The 20,025-nt window shown below is 35.7% G+C and overlaps 1 protein-coding gene across 1 annotated transcript in view; it reads left to right on the plus strand.

Moving 5' to 3' along the window:
* Positions 1-18,686, plus strand: part of GNG4 (G protein subunit gamma 4) — a 90,736-nt gene extending 72,050 nt beyond the window's left edge. The window contains exon 4 of the mRNA XM_051993557.1: positions 17,880-18,686. Within this exon, the coding sequence (XP_051849517.1) occupies positions 17,880-18,008 (129 nt within the window). The 3' untranslated portion in view covers positions 18,009-18,686. The remainder of the gene's footprint in view (positions 1-17,879) is intronic.
* The last annotated feature ends 1,339 nt before the right edge of the window (positions 18,687-20,025 follow it).

A 20,025-nucleotide genomic window follows, 5' to 3' on the forward strand; every position in this document is an offset into this window, starting at 1 on the left:
GTCCATGGAAATAACCTATGGAATGGACATGTATTTGCACAGAATCAAGAATTATGCAGCACATTTAACCTATATTGGATTATTTGCTATCAAGGGGAAGAGGAAGGGAGAAAAATTTGGAACACAAGGTTTTTCAAAGATGAATGTTGAAAACTATCTTTGCATGTATTTTGAAAAATAACTGTTATTATGAAAAAATAACTATGCAGACCTAAATCCAGAAGGATCAGTGGCAAGTATCTCTGGCATCTATGTTCATATTAGACTTGATAGCTTGCACTACAGAATTATCTTTGGGCTCCAACTGGGTACTAGTGACCAACAATTTATCCAATGGATTCCATTTCTAAAATGTGGTTTATCTAGGAACAAGATGGACTCCTACCTATCCTTAATGTATCTGTAACATTTCGGGAATCTTGACTTCAAATCAAGCATATGCCCTTTTCTCCCCAGTGGGAACAGGGATCAAATCCCACTTTAAATCACTGTAGAAGATAGTTTTCTTCTTCCATATTTATGGTTCCAAAATGGACATGCTCAAGGCCTTTACTCCTCCTGCCTAATTCTTTCTAAAGAAAACAAGGCCAAAGAAAATGTCTTTAACTGATTCCCAGAGTGTTGTGAGACAAAGCACCGGATTTTCTGAGAAATAGGTGTGGGTCCCTTCCTTTTAGATGCTGAGGATAAATCGAGTGGGTGTCACAGCAAGAATAGTAATTATGTCATCTGTCTTGTCATGGAATGAGACTATGGTAATTGCTGCGTTTTCTCCTGTCATTGAAGCTTATAATTATAGTGCAACTAACAGGATTATGTGCTAACTTGGGCTGTTTTAATCACCTCCTTTACTCCTGTAATATAATGGTAAAATTCCACCATTCTTTTAGGGATGTAGATTCTTTTTGATCTTTTCTATTAAATCTGACAGGTTGCTACCAAGAAGGGGAGGTACAGGAGCTCCATGCATTCAATAATATTAGATCTTGAGTAAATCGTACTTTAGACTTAAGGCAGAAAAGAAGAGGAGAAGGTTGTTCTTAATTTTCCAATCAAAATAAGGAATTCTCTTTTAGAAGGATGATTATCATCCAATGTTTCACATTTGTTCAGAGGGATTCAGAAACATCTATAATATGAGTTTTATTTGCCCAAAGTCTTCAAACATTGGTGAAACGCAACCTTGAGTTGAGCTTTACAAATCTTATGCCACAAATTGAGAAATTTGATGAATTGTTCTGGAGAGTTAGTAATATATGGAAATGCACTAGACTTGATTCTGCCATTGACATTATATGGCCCTAGATAAGCCTCTTAATCTCTCTGGGTCTGTTTCCTCATTTGTAAAATAGGGACAATAGTAACCCTACTTTTCAGCATAATAAGATAATGTATGTCAAGTTCTTTGTAAACTTTGAAACAGTATAAAAATATTAGCTGATTGCTAACAACAGAGTAGATTAGTGAAAAGAACATTGCTCCCAAGTCTCCTACTCTTCAGCTTACCAGCTGTGGTAGTATTGGGTCAGCCATTTATATTTTCTTTCTGGGTCTCAGTTTTCTCTGGTGATATTAGGTCAGACATTTATTTTTTTTCTGGATCTCAGTTTTCTCTGTGGTAATATTGAGTCAGCCTTTTATACTTTTTTCTGGACCTCAATTTTCTCATTTCTGAAATAAAGATAGAAAAAATGTCCCTGTATCCTTCACATGCTTGTTGTTTGCTTAAAGCAAGATAATATATGTGTGAAAATGTACATGCAAAGAGCTGCCTGAATATAAAGCATTACTATATATGGGATTCATGCAACAAGATATGAGCCTTGTTGCTCATTATGTATTTAGATGGCTTTTCCATGTCTATATGTGAATACTAAATGGTCAGGCATAGTGAATAGGTGACTGTTCTTAGAATTGAAAAGACCTGGGTTCAAGTTCTATATTTAATAGCTGGGAAACAGTGGTCAATTTATGTGACCTTTAACGGACACAGGCAACTTTGCATAGACTGTAAGATCAGGTGAATTGCTAATCCACATTGGTAGAGAGAATTTCCACACCAAGATATTCCCCACACTCGTGAAATCAACTTGTGAAATAAGCTTAACAAGCCTGGATTCTAGCATCCTCCTTGAAAAGTGAATATTATAATATTTATTATTTATAAATATTCATAAAAATCAAATTATATATATGTAAATGTTAATTGAAATATATTTATTATAATTTATATTTATAAAGATCAAATTGCTTTACAACAAACTCCAGAAGACTGTCCAAAAGTCTTTAATTTTACTGGAATAAATAGGAGTTAACTCTTGCTTGTAATAAGTGGGGCTTCAGTTGAGGTGTAGAAATCCTTTGCTGATACAGACATTTTTGTTATAATCTAACCTGCACAGTATGTACTAAATAGAGGTGCCATTAAGTGGGCCACCCAGCATAGCACAAATTCTGAAATAATGCTGAGTGTACTTAGGAAAATTAATATTGCATGGAACCAAACCAGCTTCATGCATTTGGTCTTAAGCTGGGCACTTATTGCTTGGCAATATCATCTAGCCCATTGTGTATTACATGCCACTGGCCAGGTGCAAAAAGAAAGTTCAGCAATTTCTTAGGTTTTAGTTTGCAGTTAAATAATTTCTGTAAATTAAGCTACTCCCCTCTTCAATTGCCCAGGGTCCCTCCAAGATACATCATATCATCCTGGCTTCCAATCCTAGTCATTGGTCTTCAAAAGCAAAGGAAAAACAACCATCTTAATCACACCATCACCAATTAGGTTCAATATGTTTGCCGCTAATTCTTGCACTCTCATCTCTATTCAATTCAGCCTACAAATCATCCCCATGTGGATGGGGCACTAGTCTCTCAAACTCAATTTGTCCAAAATCAAGCCCAATATCTTTCCCCAAAACCACTTGCTTTTTTCCCAATGGCATCCAATGTTCATGTTCAAAATTTTAATATTGGCTCAGACTCTTTCTTCTCCCTCCCTTCTCTTGAGATATTACCAAGTTACAAAGTTTTGGCAATTCTACTTCTGCTGTATCTCTTACATCTATTTTCTGTTTATTCTAGCTGCCAGCACACTAATACAAGGCTTTATTGCCATCCACGTATATCTTTGAAATAGCTTTCACAACAGATCATAGAAGACAAAAGGAACAGAAACCTAAGTCAGGAATGTCTCTCTTTAAGTCTCAGTTATGAGACAAAGTGACTGGGTGACCCTGGAAGTCACTTAATGCGTAAGGCAACTTTCTAGTGTCAGAAAAGGTACTGATCTGCAGTAAAAGAGAAAGACTCTTGCCTCATCGATATAGAAATATGGATGAAATCAGATCCAGGTGAAAAAAAAATTCCACAGCACAAGTGTGCTGGTCAGTTTAACACTGGTTTGCCAAAAAAAAAATTTCTTTTAAAGTATGTAGAGCAAACTTTTTTTTTTTCAGGGCAAAAAGGCAATCATGGTTAAGTGGCTTGCCCAAGGTCACCCATCTAGTAAGTATCTGAGACTGGATTTGAACTCAGGTTCTCCTGATTCCAGTTCCACATACTGTATCTTAGAGGTGGTCTTGAATCAAAGTGATCCTCTAGTCTAGCTAAAAGATTTATCTGCTATACCAGTTTGACTCCAAGTCCCTTACTGTATATTATTTAATATCATAATTCAATATCATATCCCTTTACTAAACTGCAATCTCCCAAGGGCAGTTTTTTCCTAAATATTCAACAAATCAAAGCTCTGCATTTAGAGCAAAATAAACATTTGTTCAATAACTGAACTTCAGCTCTAACATCTTTAAAAGTAAAACAAGTTGGTTATTTTTTTGAAAAATACAAATCTATGACACTGTCTGGGACAAAATCTATCACCTTTTAAAAGGTGATAGAAAAATTCTTAGATTCAACCCATTTAGAGCCAAGGCTGGAAAAATATATTAATGGCTTACTTGTGCTGATAAATATTAATATTTGATTTTTTAAGCTGATTATTTTCCCCTTAGTCCATTTTTCAATAAATTCCAGTGGCTCCGTATGGCTTCCAGGATCAAATATAAAAATCCTGTTTGGTTTTTAAAGCCCTTCATAACCTGACCCTTCTCCCTTCCCTTTTCTTGTCCCCTTACACCTTGTAATACTCCACGTATTTGGCAGTCCAACGATACTGGTCTCTTAAATACTCCTCGTGTACAACACTCCATCTCCCAAATTCTGAATCCTAGCATTTTCACTAGCTTCTGCCCACCATCTGCCAGAATCATTTCCCAGTTTTCTTCAATCTTAATTCCTTCCCTTTTACTCTCCCCAATTTATCATATGGTTGTTGTCCTTTGTAATCAAAGACCTAAGTGACAATACTACGTTGAGATCAAGGTAAAATGTGTTTGTGATTAATTTAGACTGCTACAAGCTCAGAAGGCTATACCACTGGTCAGGACAAATAGTCCCTGTAATATTTGGAGTGAAGGTGTCTCTAAATTTATTCATTTTGTGTTTCTTTTGAGCTCCTTCAATTCAAAAATATACACAGGACATAGCTTCAAGGGGTGAAGGTTGCTACAGATTTTTAGGGACCTTTATAGAATGATATGCACTATGAAATAGTGCAGCAGAGTTCCTGGCACATAGCAGCCTCTTTATAAATACTAGTTGACTGCTTTCCTTATATTGAAATACGAAGACAGAAAATAAATCATATACAAGAAAGTAATACAGGATCCAACTCAAGTTGAATATACATTGGAATATTTTTATGTACTTTTAAAAATTGTAGTCCAAGAAAAGAAGATTAAAGTGTTGTAATATGTCAAGTCTTAGTAGTGATGTGTTTATATTTGAAATCAGGTATTAATTAAGGTGAGACCTGGATCAATCTATCATCAATTTATAGTTTTCACCTAGGTACCTACTACATGCAAGTCATTAAGTACAAAGACAATAATGAAAAAGTTGGGGTTTTTCCCCCTCAAGAAATTTGTATTATATCAGGAGAGACAGCTTTCACAGATACATATGCTAGATGGTGCAGTGGATAGAGCACCTGCCCTGGAATCAGGAATCTAAACCCGGTCTCAGACATTCAAGACTTTACTACTAGCTGTGTGACCTTGGGCAAGTCACTTAACCCCAATTGCCTCACCAAAAAAGCAAAGCAAAGCAAAACAAAACATAGATATAGGCTGGGAGAGACAGTAGTAACTGAGGTATAAGGAAAGGCTTCATAGCAAAAGAAACAATTGACCTTAGCCTTGAAGGGGACTAAGGATTCTAAGAGACAGGTGAATATGAAGCATGTTTATGGCACGAAGCACATTATTTCCATGGCATAGGGGAGAGCAGAAACAATAAGAAGCATAGTTTGGCTAGATTGTAGATTGCAAAAAGAGAATAATATCTAAGTCTAGAATTAAATTCCAACCAAAAAGGTTTATATTTAATCCTAGAGGTCATAGGGAATGATTGGAGTTTATTGAGAAGAGTGATTTGGTTAGACCTGAATAAGGAAAATACTTTTGACCACTATATAGGTGATAAATTGAAATGGGGAGAATGTATAGACTGGAGTGCAGAGAAATTTGAGGCAGGAAACCCAATTAGATAGATATGCAATATTACAGGGTGATGAACACCTGGATAAGGCAAAGTTATGGATTTTGGGGAAGTAGAAATAGATAAAGAATTAAGAATAACTCTGTAATGCAAACCTGTATAATTTGCAAACAAATATGGTGGTACTGCAGAAGAAACAGGGATATTAGGAAAAAAAAAAAAGGTGGGTTGGGGTCGAAGAGAATAAGTGCTGTTTGGCATATGTTAAGTTTAAGAGGCATGTGGGACATTCAGGTGGAAATGTCCAAAAAGTAGTTAGTGATGCAGAATCGAAGCTTCAGAAATTATCCAGATGAGCAAAAGTTAATATGAAAAGAAGAAGATGGGCAGTCAATTTCAGGACTGCAGCTAAATGAGCAATTTCTAAGTTCAGGTCAGGAGGTATTTGAACCTAGCTCTTTCTGGCTCCAATTCCTATTTCGCTTATCATGTTGCCTGAGTTGTGATATGCAATGTCCATTGCAGTGGGAAAAAATGTATAGACAATAGCTTTGAGTGGGGAGAAATTTGAGGAAGGAAACCCAGTTAGGTAGCTATTCAATATTACAGGCAAAGGGGAATAAGAACTTGGACAATGTGGAAATAGAAACAGATAAAGAAGGATAACACTATAATGCAAACCTGTATGGTTTACAAATAAAGATGGCAGAAACAGGGATATTAGAAAGAAGGGTGGGTCCCATTCTCCAGCTTCACTAGTCTCCAAGACTCCCTCTCCCCATACCGTCCTCCAAGGGATCTGTGATGACTTCATCAACATTACTCTTGTCCCCCTAACCCCCATGCCCTTTTAATTTTTAGGGGAAATTCACCTCTGCACCAGGCATAGGTTAAACTATAGTGGCGAGGAGTGTGACCTAGAGACTCTATAGTTGACATATTCACTTAGCTAAGTTCAGGTCCTAAAGAACAAAGCTTAGGGTGGGTCCACATGACTTAATAATTGTTTTGATGGAACTGTGACTAGTGACCTCTTTCCCTGCATGCTGTCATGGAAAGAGTACTGAAAGAGGAATCAAGAGATGTGGTTTCTAATCTAACTTTTCCTCAAACTAACTGTGTGACTTTACCATGGATAAATTGATTAGTCACTCTGTGGCTCAGTTTCTCCTTCTGTAAAATAAGATGGCTATTTATACTAGCCCCTTTCCAATTTTAAAATTATCAGAAGCTTTTTGGAAAAAGAAAACTCACATCATAAAGGTGCATAATTCAGAAAAAAAAAAAAAATCCCCACCTTGGCCGTAACTGAAAATGCACATCTCTTTCTCTGCATTTCAAGTCCTTCTTCTCTACAGGAAAGATTGGATGGTATATTTCCTCCACTTTTGGAATCATGTTTTATCATTGCATTGATTAGAGTTCTAAGGCCTTTCAGAGCTGTTTTTTCCTAAAATGTAATTGTAAGGATTATTCTCTTGCTCTGTATCACTTCCCAGAGGTTTTCCCAATTTTCTCTAAAATTAACCACTTATGATACAATAATATTCTACTACATTCATATGCCACAATTTGTTTAGTCATTCCCCAATAGGATACCTACTTAGTTTCTAATTTTTGAAAATTGAAAAAACCTGCCATAAATAATATTTATACATATGTAAGTCCTTTCCTTCTTTCTTTGATCTCTTTGAGGTATGTTTCATAGTAGTATAACTGGATCAAAGGACAGACATAGTTTAATAATTCCGGGGCATAGCTACAAACTGTTTTCTGGAACACTTGGACCAATTTACAATTACACCAACAATGAATTAGTGTACCTTCCCCCAACCCAACTCTTCTAATATCTGTCATTTTTCTCTTCTGTCATCTTTGATAGTCTGATGAGTATGAGGTAATACCTTAAAACTGGTTTAATTTATTTTCCTCTATTAGTAATTTAGAGTATTTTTCATATGATTGTTGATAGCCTGTGTTATCTCCTTTGAAAAATACCTGTTCATATCTTTAAATCTATGGTTCTAATTAAAACACTTACAGAGGGAACTCCAGAATACATCTTTTCTAGAATTACTTGTATGAATTTAATCATTAACAGGGTTTTGGCCTGGATAAAAATTAGAAATAGAATTACTATAAATTTTGGAAGATGAACAAATTAAAAATGGGATATCCTAGGAAGCTTTCAAAAATAAGTAGATATTCTTTCTTTGTGGCATTTGTATCATTCTGAAGAAGATTTGGACACAAAAATATACTAAAAAGATTTCATTTGACTGCTATATACTTATCCCTGCCTGTAAGCCTCTAATAAGCACTTACAGTTAGAACAATCTAATTGGCAGGATGGGTTAATGTTCAAGCCATTCATTTGCCAAACACGTTTCATTTCACAGACAGCAAGTGAAATGAAGTTGATCTCCTTCTCCCATGTCTTAGTGAATGTTGGCCCATGGCCTAACCTCCTGCTACCTGGCTGTTCCTGGGGAAAGGGAAGGGAATGGCATAGACTTTCAGTGGGAATCCTATTGTGCTGCATAATTGAGACATGCCAGAAAGACTGAGAGAGGTGGAGGGGAAATTTACAGCATGGAACACTAGTCTCTGTTACCTAGTTATTAGTCCTTCTCTTTTGTAAGCTTTCATAATCTTCAGCTGATACAAGGCAAATCCCCTGTAAGTTCTTTCTCTCCTTAGTAAAGAACATAGGGACCCTTCCATATGAGGGCTTGGTGATTCCAGCTTGTGGTATTTTTTTTAAGGTTCTATCGGTAGAGATAAATTGCCTAGCTACGTTGGTATTCAGTGGATTTTTATGGCACCAACAATAAACTGGGAACCCAGTTTGGCCACCCTATGCCCCTAGAATGACTGGTTTATGAGAAAAACCTTATCTCTCCCAACATATACACTAAAGTAACTTTTCCAAACTCGGGATAAATCCTTATTTCCACTATTCATAATTGGTATTTTCACAAGATGCTAGGTATCTGTTGATACATTTGGAAAAACAAACAAATAAACAAAAACAACCAAAAATCTCTAGCTGCCTTTGACCTGCTGAATATAAAACAGTACTACTTCTAACTTAAATACATAACAACAGTAGCTAACATTTGTAAGGGTTTTGAGGTTTGCAAAGCATTTTACATATGTTAGATTTTTTTGATCTAACACCCGTGAGATAGTTGTTGTTATTCCCTTTTTTAGGTAAGGAAACTGAGAGAGACTGTTAGGGTTAGTTACTTACTTAGGTTGCTTAGGGTTATATAGTACATATCTGCATTTGTATGTGAACTTAGGTATTTCTGAGTTGACCCACACTCTGTCCATTAGACTACCAGCTACTTCTTTATGTATATAAATAGTTTAAATACATATGACAATGAGCAATTTGGAGCTATGGTCAAAAGTTATCAAACTGTCCAAACCCTTTGATCCAGCTGTATCTCTACTGATCTGTATCCCAAAGAGACATGCAAAAATGTTTATGGCAGCCCTTCTTGTAGTGTCAAGGAACTGGAAACTGAGTGGATGCCCATAAATTAGAAAATGGCTGATATGAATGTTATAGAATATTATTGTTCTATAAGAAACGATCAGCAGGATGATTTCAGAGAGGCCTGGAGAGACTTTCATGAACTGATGCTGAGTGAAATGAGCAGCACCAGGAGAATATTATACACAGCAACAACAAGATTATGTGATGATCAACTGTGATAGACTTGGCTCTTTTCAACAATGACATGATTCAGCCCAATTCAATAGACTTGTGATAGAGAGAGCCATCTTTATGCAGAAAAAAGATTATGGGGACTAAATGTGGATCACAACATAGTATTTTCACCTTCTGTTGTTATTGTTTGCTTGCTTTTTCTTTCTTTCTCATTTTCCCTCTTTTGATCTGGTTTTTCTTGTGCAGATAATAAATGTGGAATTGTGTTTAGAAGAATTGCCCATGTTTAACCTATAGTGGAATACTTGCTATCTAGGGGAAGAGGAAGGAGGAAGGGAAAGAGAAAAATTTGGAACACAAGGTTTTGCAAGGATGAATGTTGAAAACTATCTTTGCATGTATTTGAAAATAAAAAGCTGTTACTAATTTTTTTAAAAAATAAAAAGTAATCCCTCCTACAAAATTCCTGAAAAGTTGTCATTCAGATCTGGAAGGAAATCAATAACCACTCTCAGCTGTCTTCCTCCAAAGGAGGAAATAGAATCAAAGAACTCTTAATAATTCCTGTCCTGGGGATCTTCCACAATTTATTAGGTGGAAATTAGGGAAAAGAGAGTTTCTGATCTTTTGGTTTGAATTCCAGTCTTTGAAATTCCACTATTTGAATTTTATATGTAAAATGAAATAATCTTATTTGTCCAAAATCATGGAACTCAACCAAATAATCTCATGAAGTCTATTGTAGCTCTATAATCTCTAAACTTGTTCAATTTAATAGCCACTTATTAATATCCAGCAAAGTGTTAGATACTGGGTTAGAAAGACAAAAATGAAGTACACAAACGTCTACACAAAACAAAATAACTTGAAGAAAGGGGAGAAATCAGGTCTCATCTAAGAATTAATACTAGACATTAAGCCTATCTGATACACTTTCTCTCCATTCTCATAGCCATCACCCAAGCCTAAATCCTAATCACCTCTCCCTTAAAATATTCAATTTGTCAGTAAACATATTTACTCATCTACACTGTGCTGAGTGCAAGAAATACAAAAGAAGAAAGACAGTTCCTGACTTCAAGAAGTTTACAATGTAGATAGGGAGAATAAAACATAAATCTTAGTTGGAAAGGGGGTGGGATGGAGGAACACCCAGATAGCATCTTGTTCTGTGAAGGTCAAACAAAGCAGAATTGAAAAGAGACTATTGCAATATTATCCTTATTAGTTTTCCTGCCTTAAGTCTCTCCTTATTCCAATCTATTTTCCACCAATTTCCAAGGTGATTTTTCTAAAGATCAGAATTTTCTATATCACTCACACCACCAAGATCAAATAAAGTCTTCTTGTATTTAAAGTTCTTCCTTCATATTCTGATTTCTTCTTACTTTTCAAATCTTCTTGAATTTTTATAGCATCTTCCCCCTTCCTCATTTCCCCTATTCACATAACACTAATGGTTAGGGTTCCAAGAGAACAGATGCCTACTTCTTAATGTTCTGGGGCTAACCACAAGGGATTATAGCTTTTAATATTTCTCACAAACTACCATTCTATTATGCTGCCTCCTCCCAATATCAATTAGCAAGACATTAACTTAAAGACTGTTTTCTGAAAAAAAAAATATATATATATATATATATATATATATCAAGGACAAAAGTTACAAAACATCCTCTAAACCAGGGGTACACTATTCTCTATGCACATTTCTATGCACATCCCTGGGGAGAGTAGGCTCAAACTTAAAGCACAGGGCACTAAAGCATAAATTTAGTCCTGAATAAATTAGGCATTCTCTTGGTCATCTGGGTTAGTTCCTTGCATGTGTCTCATCAGATACATTTACTTCTGGTAGATCAAGAAGATCATTCCTAGGGTTAGTTCCTCATTGAACTCAGCTACTGCAGTTACTTCCCATAATTATAAATGGTCTTTGTTAATGACCCTGTTTGTTAAGGGATCTCTTAATGATTCTTCCAACCTCTTGAAACTCACCTGGTCATAATGTGCTCTCTTCCTTCTACAGATACTCATTCATTCAAGACTAGGAAAGAGGAAATAAAAAAGAAATGGATATCATGCACTCAGGGACACATGGTAGCTGGGTGAGAAATAAATCAACCTGCTCTGCTCCTACCTAGGGACTCACAATCTTTCAAGCTGTTAGGAAAAAGACAATTCTCCCCCTACTGCTTCCTGGATTCCTTTAAAACTCAAACTTCAAAACTTAAATACCATCTCCTGAAAAAGGATTTACCTGATCCCATCAGCTACTCATGCCTTTCCTTCCAACTTGCCTTGTATTTCATTAGCATATGACTTGTGTGTGTGTATATATACACACACATATACCTTATGTATATAATATATACTCACACATATACATTATATACATACACACACCTACATCTCCTTTATCAGGATATAAACTTCCTAAAGAAAAGACTATTTTTTGTCTTTATAGTCTCAGTTTCTGGCACATAGTAGGTATTTAATAAATACTTGTTCTTTGATTGGTTTATCCCAACAGGTAGAAGAAAAGTGAGAACATTCCAAGCCTGCTCAACCCAAAGCCAAAAGTCAGAAAATAGAAAATAATGTTTGTTTGACTCTATCATAGAATAAAGGAAAAGGGAGATATAAAAGAGAGGGCACCATCAGATTGTGAAGGACTTTATATTCAAAATAAAGAAGTTTGTTATCTTAAAGCTTCTTAAGTAAGGAAAAGACATATTCAAATCTATGTTTTAGAAATAGGATCTTGAGATGGCTCATTCCAACAATGAGATGATTCAGATAAGTTCTAATAAACTTGTGCTGAAGAGAGTCACCTATACCCAGAGAGAGGACTGTGGGAACTGAGTGTGGACCACAACATAGCATTTTCATTTTTTTTTCTTATTGTTTGCATGCATTTTGTTTGCTTTCTCAGTTTTTTTTCCTTTTTGATCTGATTTTTCTTGTGCAGCAAGCTAACTGTATAAATATGTATACATATTTAAAATATATTTTAAATTAAACATTAAATATTTTTATTTTAACAAATTTAACATGTATTAGATTACCTGTCATCTAGGGCAGAAGGAGGGGAAAATTTGGAACACAAAGTTTTGCAAGAGTCTTTGTTGAAAAATTACCTATGCATATGTTTTGTAAATTAAAAGTGTTAATTAAAAAAAAAAAAAGAAATAGTGCTTTGGCTGTACAGGAGATGATTTAAAGAGTAGGTAGACTAGAATAGAAAGATGAATTAAAAGATTACACTAATCCTTAAAAAAAGATATGGAAGCAGAACCAGTGATGTTTGGTATTTGATTATGGCTTTTACCATGTAATGTTTTTAACCATTTTTTTTTTTTTTACCAATAATCATTTCCTTTAGATCAAGGATGAGTGAGATGATAAACCTATGTGATTGGAAGGATGTACAATTAGCAGATGGAGGGAAACTAGGAAGAGAAAGAGACTTCAGGAGAAAAATAAAGTTTTGTGCTAATCATATTATGTTTGAGATTCCTGTGAGATATCCAGGAAAATGTTGTGCCAAGATATATAGAGACAAATTGAGAAGTATTAAATTTTAATTGGAGAATTTATTAAAGTTAACTGGTGCACGGGATTCATATCCAAAGTACATGGTGCTGAACAAAAGGACATAGGGCTTTTTATATAGTTTGACAGAAACCAGCAAACAGTTTAACTTGATTTCTTATCGGATATATTTGCAATTGTTTGTTAAGGGAATACATAAAAGATAGAGGCAGAAGTCTTACATGAGATTCCTGCTACTAATGTTATGCAGGAGAAAAGGAGACAAGGGTGCATGCAAAATGGGTTTGGGATTGCTGGGTCATTTTAAATTCTCAAACTCAGTTTTCCTGGGGAATTGGGACTATGATTGTAACATAAAGAGATCTAAGAGCAGTGGATGATGCAAGTATGTCTATGAGGAGAGAGGTGATATATAGCCTGCATGGAATAAGACATGAAATCCAAAGTGACTGATGAGATCACCAAAAGAAAATGTGGAGAAAAAGCAAGATCAGAAGGGAAGCAATAAATTGGGAAATCATTTTTACATTTAGGGGTTCTGATAAAGCCTCATTTCTAAAATATATAAAGAACTGACTCAAATTTATTAGAATTCAAGCCATTTTCCAATTGATAAATGGTCAAAGGATATGAACAGACAATTTTCAGATAAAGAAACTAAAACCATTTCTAATCATATGAGAAAGTGCTCTAAATCACTATTAATCAGAGAAATGCAAATTAAGACAACTCTGAGACACCACTACACACCTGTTCGGTTGGCTAAGATGACAGGAAAAGATAATGATGAATGTGGGAGGGAATGTGGGACAATTGGGACACTGATACATTGTTGGTGGAATTGTGAATGGATCCAACTATTCTGGAGAGTGATGTGGAACTATGCTCAAAAAGTTATCAAACTGTGCATACCCTTTGATCCAGCAGTGTCTCTACTGGGCTTATACTCCAAAGAAATCTTAAAGAAGGGAAAGGGACCTGTATGTGCCAAAATGTTTGTGGCAGCCCTGTTTGTAGTGGCTAGAAGCTGAAAATTGAATGGATGCCCATCAATTGGAGAATGGTTGAGTAAATTGTGGTATATGAACGTTATAGAGTATTATTGTTCTGTAAGGAATGATCAGGAGGATGATTTATTTCAGAAAGGCCTGGAGAGACTTACATGAACTCATGCTGAGGGAAATAAGAGAACCAGGAGATCATTATACAAGGAAACAATAATATTATATGATGATTATTCTGATGGACGTGGCTCTCTTCAACAATGAGATGACTGAGGCCTGTTCCAATCATCTTGTGACAAAGAGAGCCATCTGCACCCAGAGAAAAAAGCCTGGAAAGACTTACATGAACTGATGCTAAGTGAAGTGAATAAAAACTAGAGGAAACTATACACAGTAACAAAATTATTTGATCATCAACTGTGATGGACTTGGTTCTTTTCAACAATGAAGGGAACCAAAATAATTCTAATAGACTTGTAATGGAAAGTGCCATCAGCATCCAGAGAGAGAACTATGGAGACTGAATGTGGATCAAAGGATAGTATTTTCACTTTTTGTGTTGTTATAGTTTATTTGTTTGTTTGTTTGTTTTTTGCTTTCTCATGTTTTTCTCCCTTTTGATCAAATTTTTCTTGTGTAGCATGACAAATATGAAAATATCTTTAGAAGAGTTGTACATTTTTAACCTATATCAGATTGCTTGCTGTTTTTGGGAAAAAAAGAGAAAGGGAGAGAGGGAGAAAAACTTGAAACACAAGGTTTTGCAAAGGTGAATGTTGAAAACTATCTTTGCGTGCATTTGGAAATATAAAATACTATTTAAAAAATTTAAATTGTCTTAATTCTCAGAGAGCTGACACTCTAACTGAGGAGTAATACACATGTTTTTAAAAGTTCAATCAAATGACAGATGGAAAGGCCTGAAAATTGTAAGGGTTCAGTGGGCAGATAGCAAGCATTAGAAGTCCTAACATTTTGTTAGAAGATCAAGTGACAGAGCCTGGGATCTATAGGTAAAGCTGAAAGGCCTCAGAGGCAGTAACAGGGGAAAGAGTAAGGCATAAATAGTCACAGAACCATTGTAAGTGTCTCTTATTCTTATTTGGAAATGTTCCTTCCTTGAGTATTTATTCTAACTGAATCATATTTTCTACATGCCATAATATCTACTTTTCTTTGCAGAGAATCCAGCAGCAAAATGATAGTTTGAAGGGGAGGTAGATTCTAGAGAAGGTTTTTTTGTGTTTTGTTTTGTTTTTATTAAGAATTGAAGAGATCTGGCATGATTATAAGCAGCAGAAAAAGAGCCCATGGGTAAAGAGAGAATGAAGATTAAAAAAAAGGCAATGATTGAAGGGGAGAGTTCTAAAAGGAGACAGGAGGAGATGAGATATCTTATAAAAATGTTTTAAAGCATATAACATGCCAGGTTTGCATATGTATTGTCCATCCTAGAAAACTTTTTTTAGTTTATGGAATAAAACAAGCATTTCCATAGCATAATATGATTTTTTTTAAACTATGATTGTGTGTGAAATTGCAAATCTATTATGTACAATTTGCTATTCCTTTTAAATATATAATAAATGTAAATTTCCTCTTTTTTTCTTCCCCCCATATTCTCTTACCTTAGAGATGGCTACCATTAAATACACATACATATAAAATGCAAAATCATTCTATACATATTTCTTTTTATCAGTTCCTTCTCTAGATGCAGTTAGCACTTTATTTTTTTGTCCTTTGTAGTTAATTTGGGTATTTTTAATAGTCAAAATGACTTATTTGCTCAAAGTTATTCTTTAAAAAAATCACAGCTACTATTTACAACCTTCTCTTGGTTTTGTGCATTTTGCTCTTCATCATTTCATGTAAATCTGTCTTTTTCTCAGATCACTGAGCTTTTCATTTCTTATAACACAGTAGTATCCCATCACAATCATATACCATAATTTGTCCAGCTATTTTCCAATTGCAGGCATCCCTGAAATTTAGCTTTCTTATTTATCATGTATAAATATCTCCTTGTCACCTGACCTCCTTCCAAATGGCTAGTTTCTTCTTACACTGCTTCTGACTTCAATACCATACAACTACACTGGTCACTTCATTCTCCTCTCCCTTTTGTACATTGTCTTTTGTCATTAGAATAGTACCATAGAATATTTCCATAGAAGAGTCCCAACAGAATAGTGGTCATTGTCAATTGTCCTGGAAGAGATCCAAAATGACATCATAATATTGGGGTCAAAGTATTGTGTCTGACTGTGGTTGATCAGATAAATCACACACAAATAGTCCATTGGAAAAATTGGGGAAGATTCTCTAAATTTGCACATCTCCCATTTCTTTTGAGCTGTTACAATTCTACTTTGCTTATAGAGCACAGCACCTTCTTTGATGGAAACACACCATGCTAGGCAGTCTTGTACCAGTGTCTCCCATGTCTCCCAATCAATTAACAGAGTTCTTCAGAGATACTTTGAGAGTATCTTTGTATCACTTCTGACCTCCATGTGAATGCTTGCCTTGTGTAAGCTCTCCATAAAATAGTCTTTTAGCCAAATATATGTTTCCTCTCAAATAATGTAACTTGTTTATCAGAGTTACACTCTCTGCAGTAGAGTTTGGATGCTTAGCAGTTCAGCTCCAGAGAGGATCCCAATGGGGCTCTTTTTAATAGTGATTCAGGCCAGTTCCGATGGTCTTGTGATGGAGAGAGCCATCTGCCCCCAGAGAGAGAGATGTGGAAACTGAGTGTGGATCACAACATAGTATTTTCACTTATTTTATGTTGTTTGCTTGCATTTTGTTTTCTTTCACATTTTTCCCCTTTTGATCATATTTTTCTTGTGCAGCAAGATAATTGTGGAAAAATGTATAGAAGAATTGTGCATGTTTAACATATATTGGATTGTTTGCTCTTTGGGAGAGGAGGTAGGGGGAAAAGAGAAAAAAAAAGAAGAGAGAAACAAAGGTTTTACAAGGATAAATGTTGAAAGCTTTGCATATGTTTTACAAGGATAAATGTTGAAAGCTTTGCATATGTTTTGAAAATAAAAGGCTTTATTTTAAGAGAGAGGGAGACAGACATACAGAGAAAGAGAGGGAGAGAGACAGAGAGACAGAGAGAAACAGAGACAGAGAGAGAGAACCTCAGTGTCAAGTACCTTATCTTGCCAAGTGATCTTAGAATCTCTCCAAGACAATGCAAATGGAAGCAGTTCGATTTTCTGGCATGGTGCTGTTATATGTCTGTGAAACCTGGACAGTCTACCAGCACCATGCCAGAAAACTGAGTCAATTCCCATTAGAATTTAAGCTCCTAAAGGGTAAAACTGGCTTTCTTTTTGCCTTTATTTGTATATGCAACACTTAACACAGAAAATTACAGTCAAGAATCATTAACTTAACTTAGCAAAGCTTATTCCCTTGCCTAGATGAGTACCCAAACAGTTTCAGTGCTTACCTCACAAGGCTGTATGTGAGGAAAACATTTTACAGCTATAAAATCACTATAGAAATATAAATTATGATTGGATTGTACCCAGTGAACTAGTTTTTTAAAAAAAGCTTCTTATTTCCAAAACATACGCAGGAATAATTTTTCAACATTGACCCTGCAAAACCTTGTGTTCCAAATTTCCCCCCTTTTCCCCACTCCCTCCCCTAGATGACAAGTACTATAATATATGTTAAACATGTGAAAAATATATTAAATCCAATATATGCATACATATTTATACAATTATCATGCTGCACAAAAAATCATATCAAAAAGGAAAAATGAGAAAGAAAACAAAATGCAAGCAAACAACAACAAAAAGAGTGAAAATATTATATATTATGATCCACCCTCAGTTCCCACAGTCCTCTCTCTGGGTGCAGATGACTTCTCTCCATCCCAAGATCATCGGAACTGGTCTGAATCATCTCATTGTTGAGAAGAGCATGTCCATCAGAATTGATCTTCATATAATCTCGTTGCTGCAGTGTACCATGATCTCCTGGTTCTGCTCGTTTCACTTTGCATCAGAGTGAACTAGTTCTAACAAATACTTTTCATCTTGTTTTCCATGCAGGTCTCCAAGGCTGCAGCAGACCTCCTGGCTTACTGTGATGCCCACATCCGAGAAGACCCCCTTATTATACCAGTGCCTGCATCAGAAAACCCCTTCAGAGAGAAAAAGTTCTTTTGTACCATTCTCTGAGTCCATTTGTAATGCAACTGTCCCCTTTTCTGTCTGTGAAAGCCTCCCATAGAAATTATGCATGCCTTTAGCATTAGAGAATAATAGAGAATATGACTCTTCCTGCTGCCTAACTAAAAATGGCCAGGGTGCTGTGCTTTTTAAATTTACTTATTAAAAAAGCAGTGTACCTTTTTACAGCAAATGAAACATGTGCCAAGTAGAATTAAACATGGGGTTAGGGGTTGGGGTTTTTTTAATTATTATAAATCCCAAAATTTAAATGCATTAAGTTAATTCATTTCAGTGAATATATTTATTGGGGATGAGCACTGATTTTTCATGGAGGAAGGAAAATTGCAGCCAGTAATCATTAATATATCCAATTAAAGACCGTTTGACTAATTATACCATTATTATGTCCTTTCCTGGAGAGATACTAAGTCCTAGCTAATTTAGAGCATCTCTATTTCCTACTTTCCCATCCTCCTCTTTAAGAGAGAAGAGAAATGAGGATTGGCTTGTTCTCCCTCATTTGCACCCTAGGGAGGCTCCATGCCTTCCTGCAGTTACATACCCTATGTGGAGCGACCTTTGTCTTTCCTGTAGCACTGCCTGCTGTTAGTTGTTCTGTAAATTCCCCTTCTGCAACTGTGGAATGTTGAGTGAACACTATAGTAAATTTGCCTATAAATCCAAGCTGTGATTCTGCTGTTTTTATTTTGAATCGACCTAATTACCCAGAGTTCTTTTTCCCTCAAAACAGACATGCAAGAGGTATACAGGAAGCTAAGGAAACCATATTTCATTCCCATCTATTACTCTGCCTCCTACTCTAGTCTATTGAGAGTGATTTTCTTGCAGATCCAAAGATCAGTTATAATGGATTGTCAGCATTTATCAAATGAACACCATGGGCAAGCACTATACAAGAAGATATAGCCCAGGCTGCCCTTGAAGAGATCATAATCTAGTTGGAGAAAACAGGCTTGAAAAACATACAAAGAGTAGGTGCTAAATAAATGTTTATTGACTGACAAATTTAATAGTCTGCAGTGAAACAGTCACTTATCTTGCCACCTTCCCATCACTACTGTTGATGGGGAAGGGACTCCAAAAGGCTGGGGGTCACAGACCAGTGTCGTGAGGTGTCTCAAAAGAATTTGCAGGCTTGAACCCATATTCAAGTCAAGGGGCAAAATTTGTTGTAATAGTAACACCAATTGAAGTGGCTAAAGTCCAAAGAATTTAGCAAAGAACCAGAAACAAGGAAACACATTTATCTATGCCTTCATGTTATCAGTATGCTGATTTTATGGCCTAGAGGTAGAATAGAAGTGGTCTCAGAATTTGGTTATCACTGACCAGCAGATCTAGGATTATTCTAAAGCAAAAAGACTTTAGAATCATTGACAGACAAGATTGTCAGAACAATAGTATTCTAAGTTAAAGAGTCTCAGGGTCACTAATATATCTTCCCTAAAGTCTAAAGGACTTCCTAGGTCACAGAACTTTTATAATCATTGACAGAACAATGGCATTCTTAGATCAGAGGCCCTCAAGATCACAGATTCCAAAGCTAGAAGATTTAGAATCACTGACAGATTGTTAGAACAGAAACACCCTAAAATTATTGCAGTCTCCCCTAGAAGCTATATTCCATCACTACCTGAATTAGGAGGAGGCTAGCTCCCCACAATCTACCAGAAGAAACCTTCTCGAAAATTAACTTTGTTTAGGCTAAATCCTTTAGCGCTCCTCTAGTTCTCTTTAGTCTGTCCTTGAATTAAATCTATAGAATGAGGACTGGATGCAAACCAAAATGGTGCCTGGAGATGAGGAAAATAAATCTTGGGATAAAGAAACACTTGTTTTAGGTTCTCTTTCAGTCTTTTTGGAGATTGGAGCCCCATCCTTACTGTAGGACACTAGACAAATGATTGTCTTATTTTTTTACAATTTAGATATATTCCAAAGATCTATTATTTTATCACAGTAGATACTCCCTCCCACAGTGACAAATCATAGTATCTCCACA

The sequence above is a fragment of the Antechinus flavipes genome, chromosome 4 (genome assembly GCF_016432865.1).
Source record: "Antechinus flavipes isolate AdamAnt ecotype Samford, QLD, Australia chromosome 4, AdamAnt_v2, whole genome shotgun sequence".
NCBI lineage: Eukaryota > Metazoa > Chordata > Mammalia > Dasyuromorphia > Dasyuridae > Antechinus > Antechinus flavipes.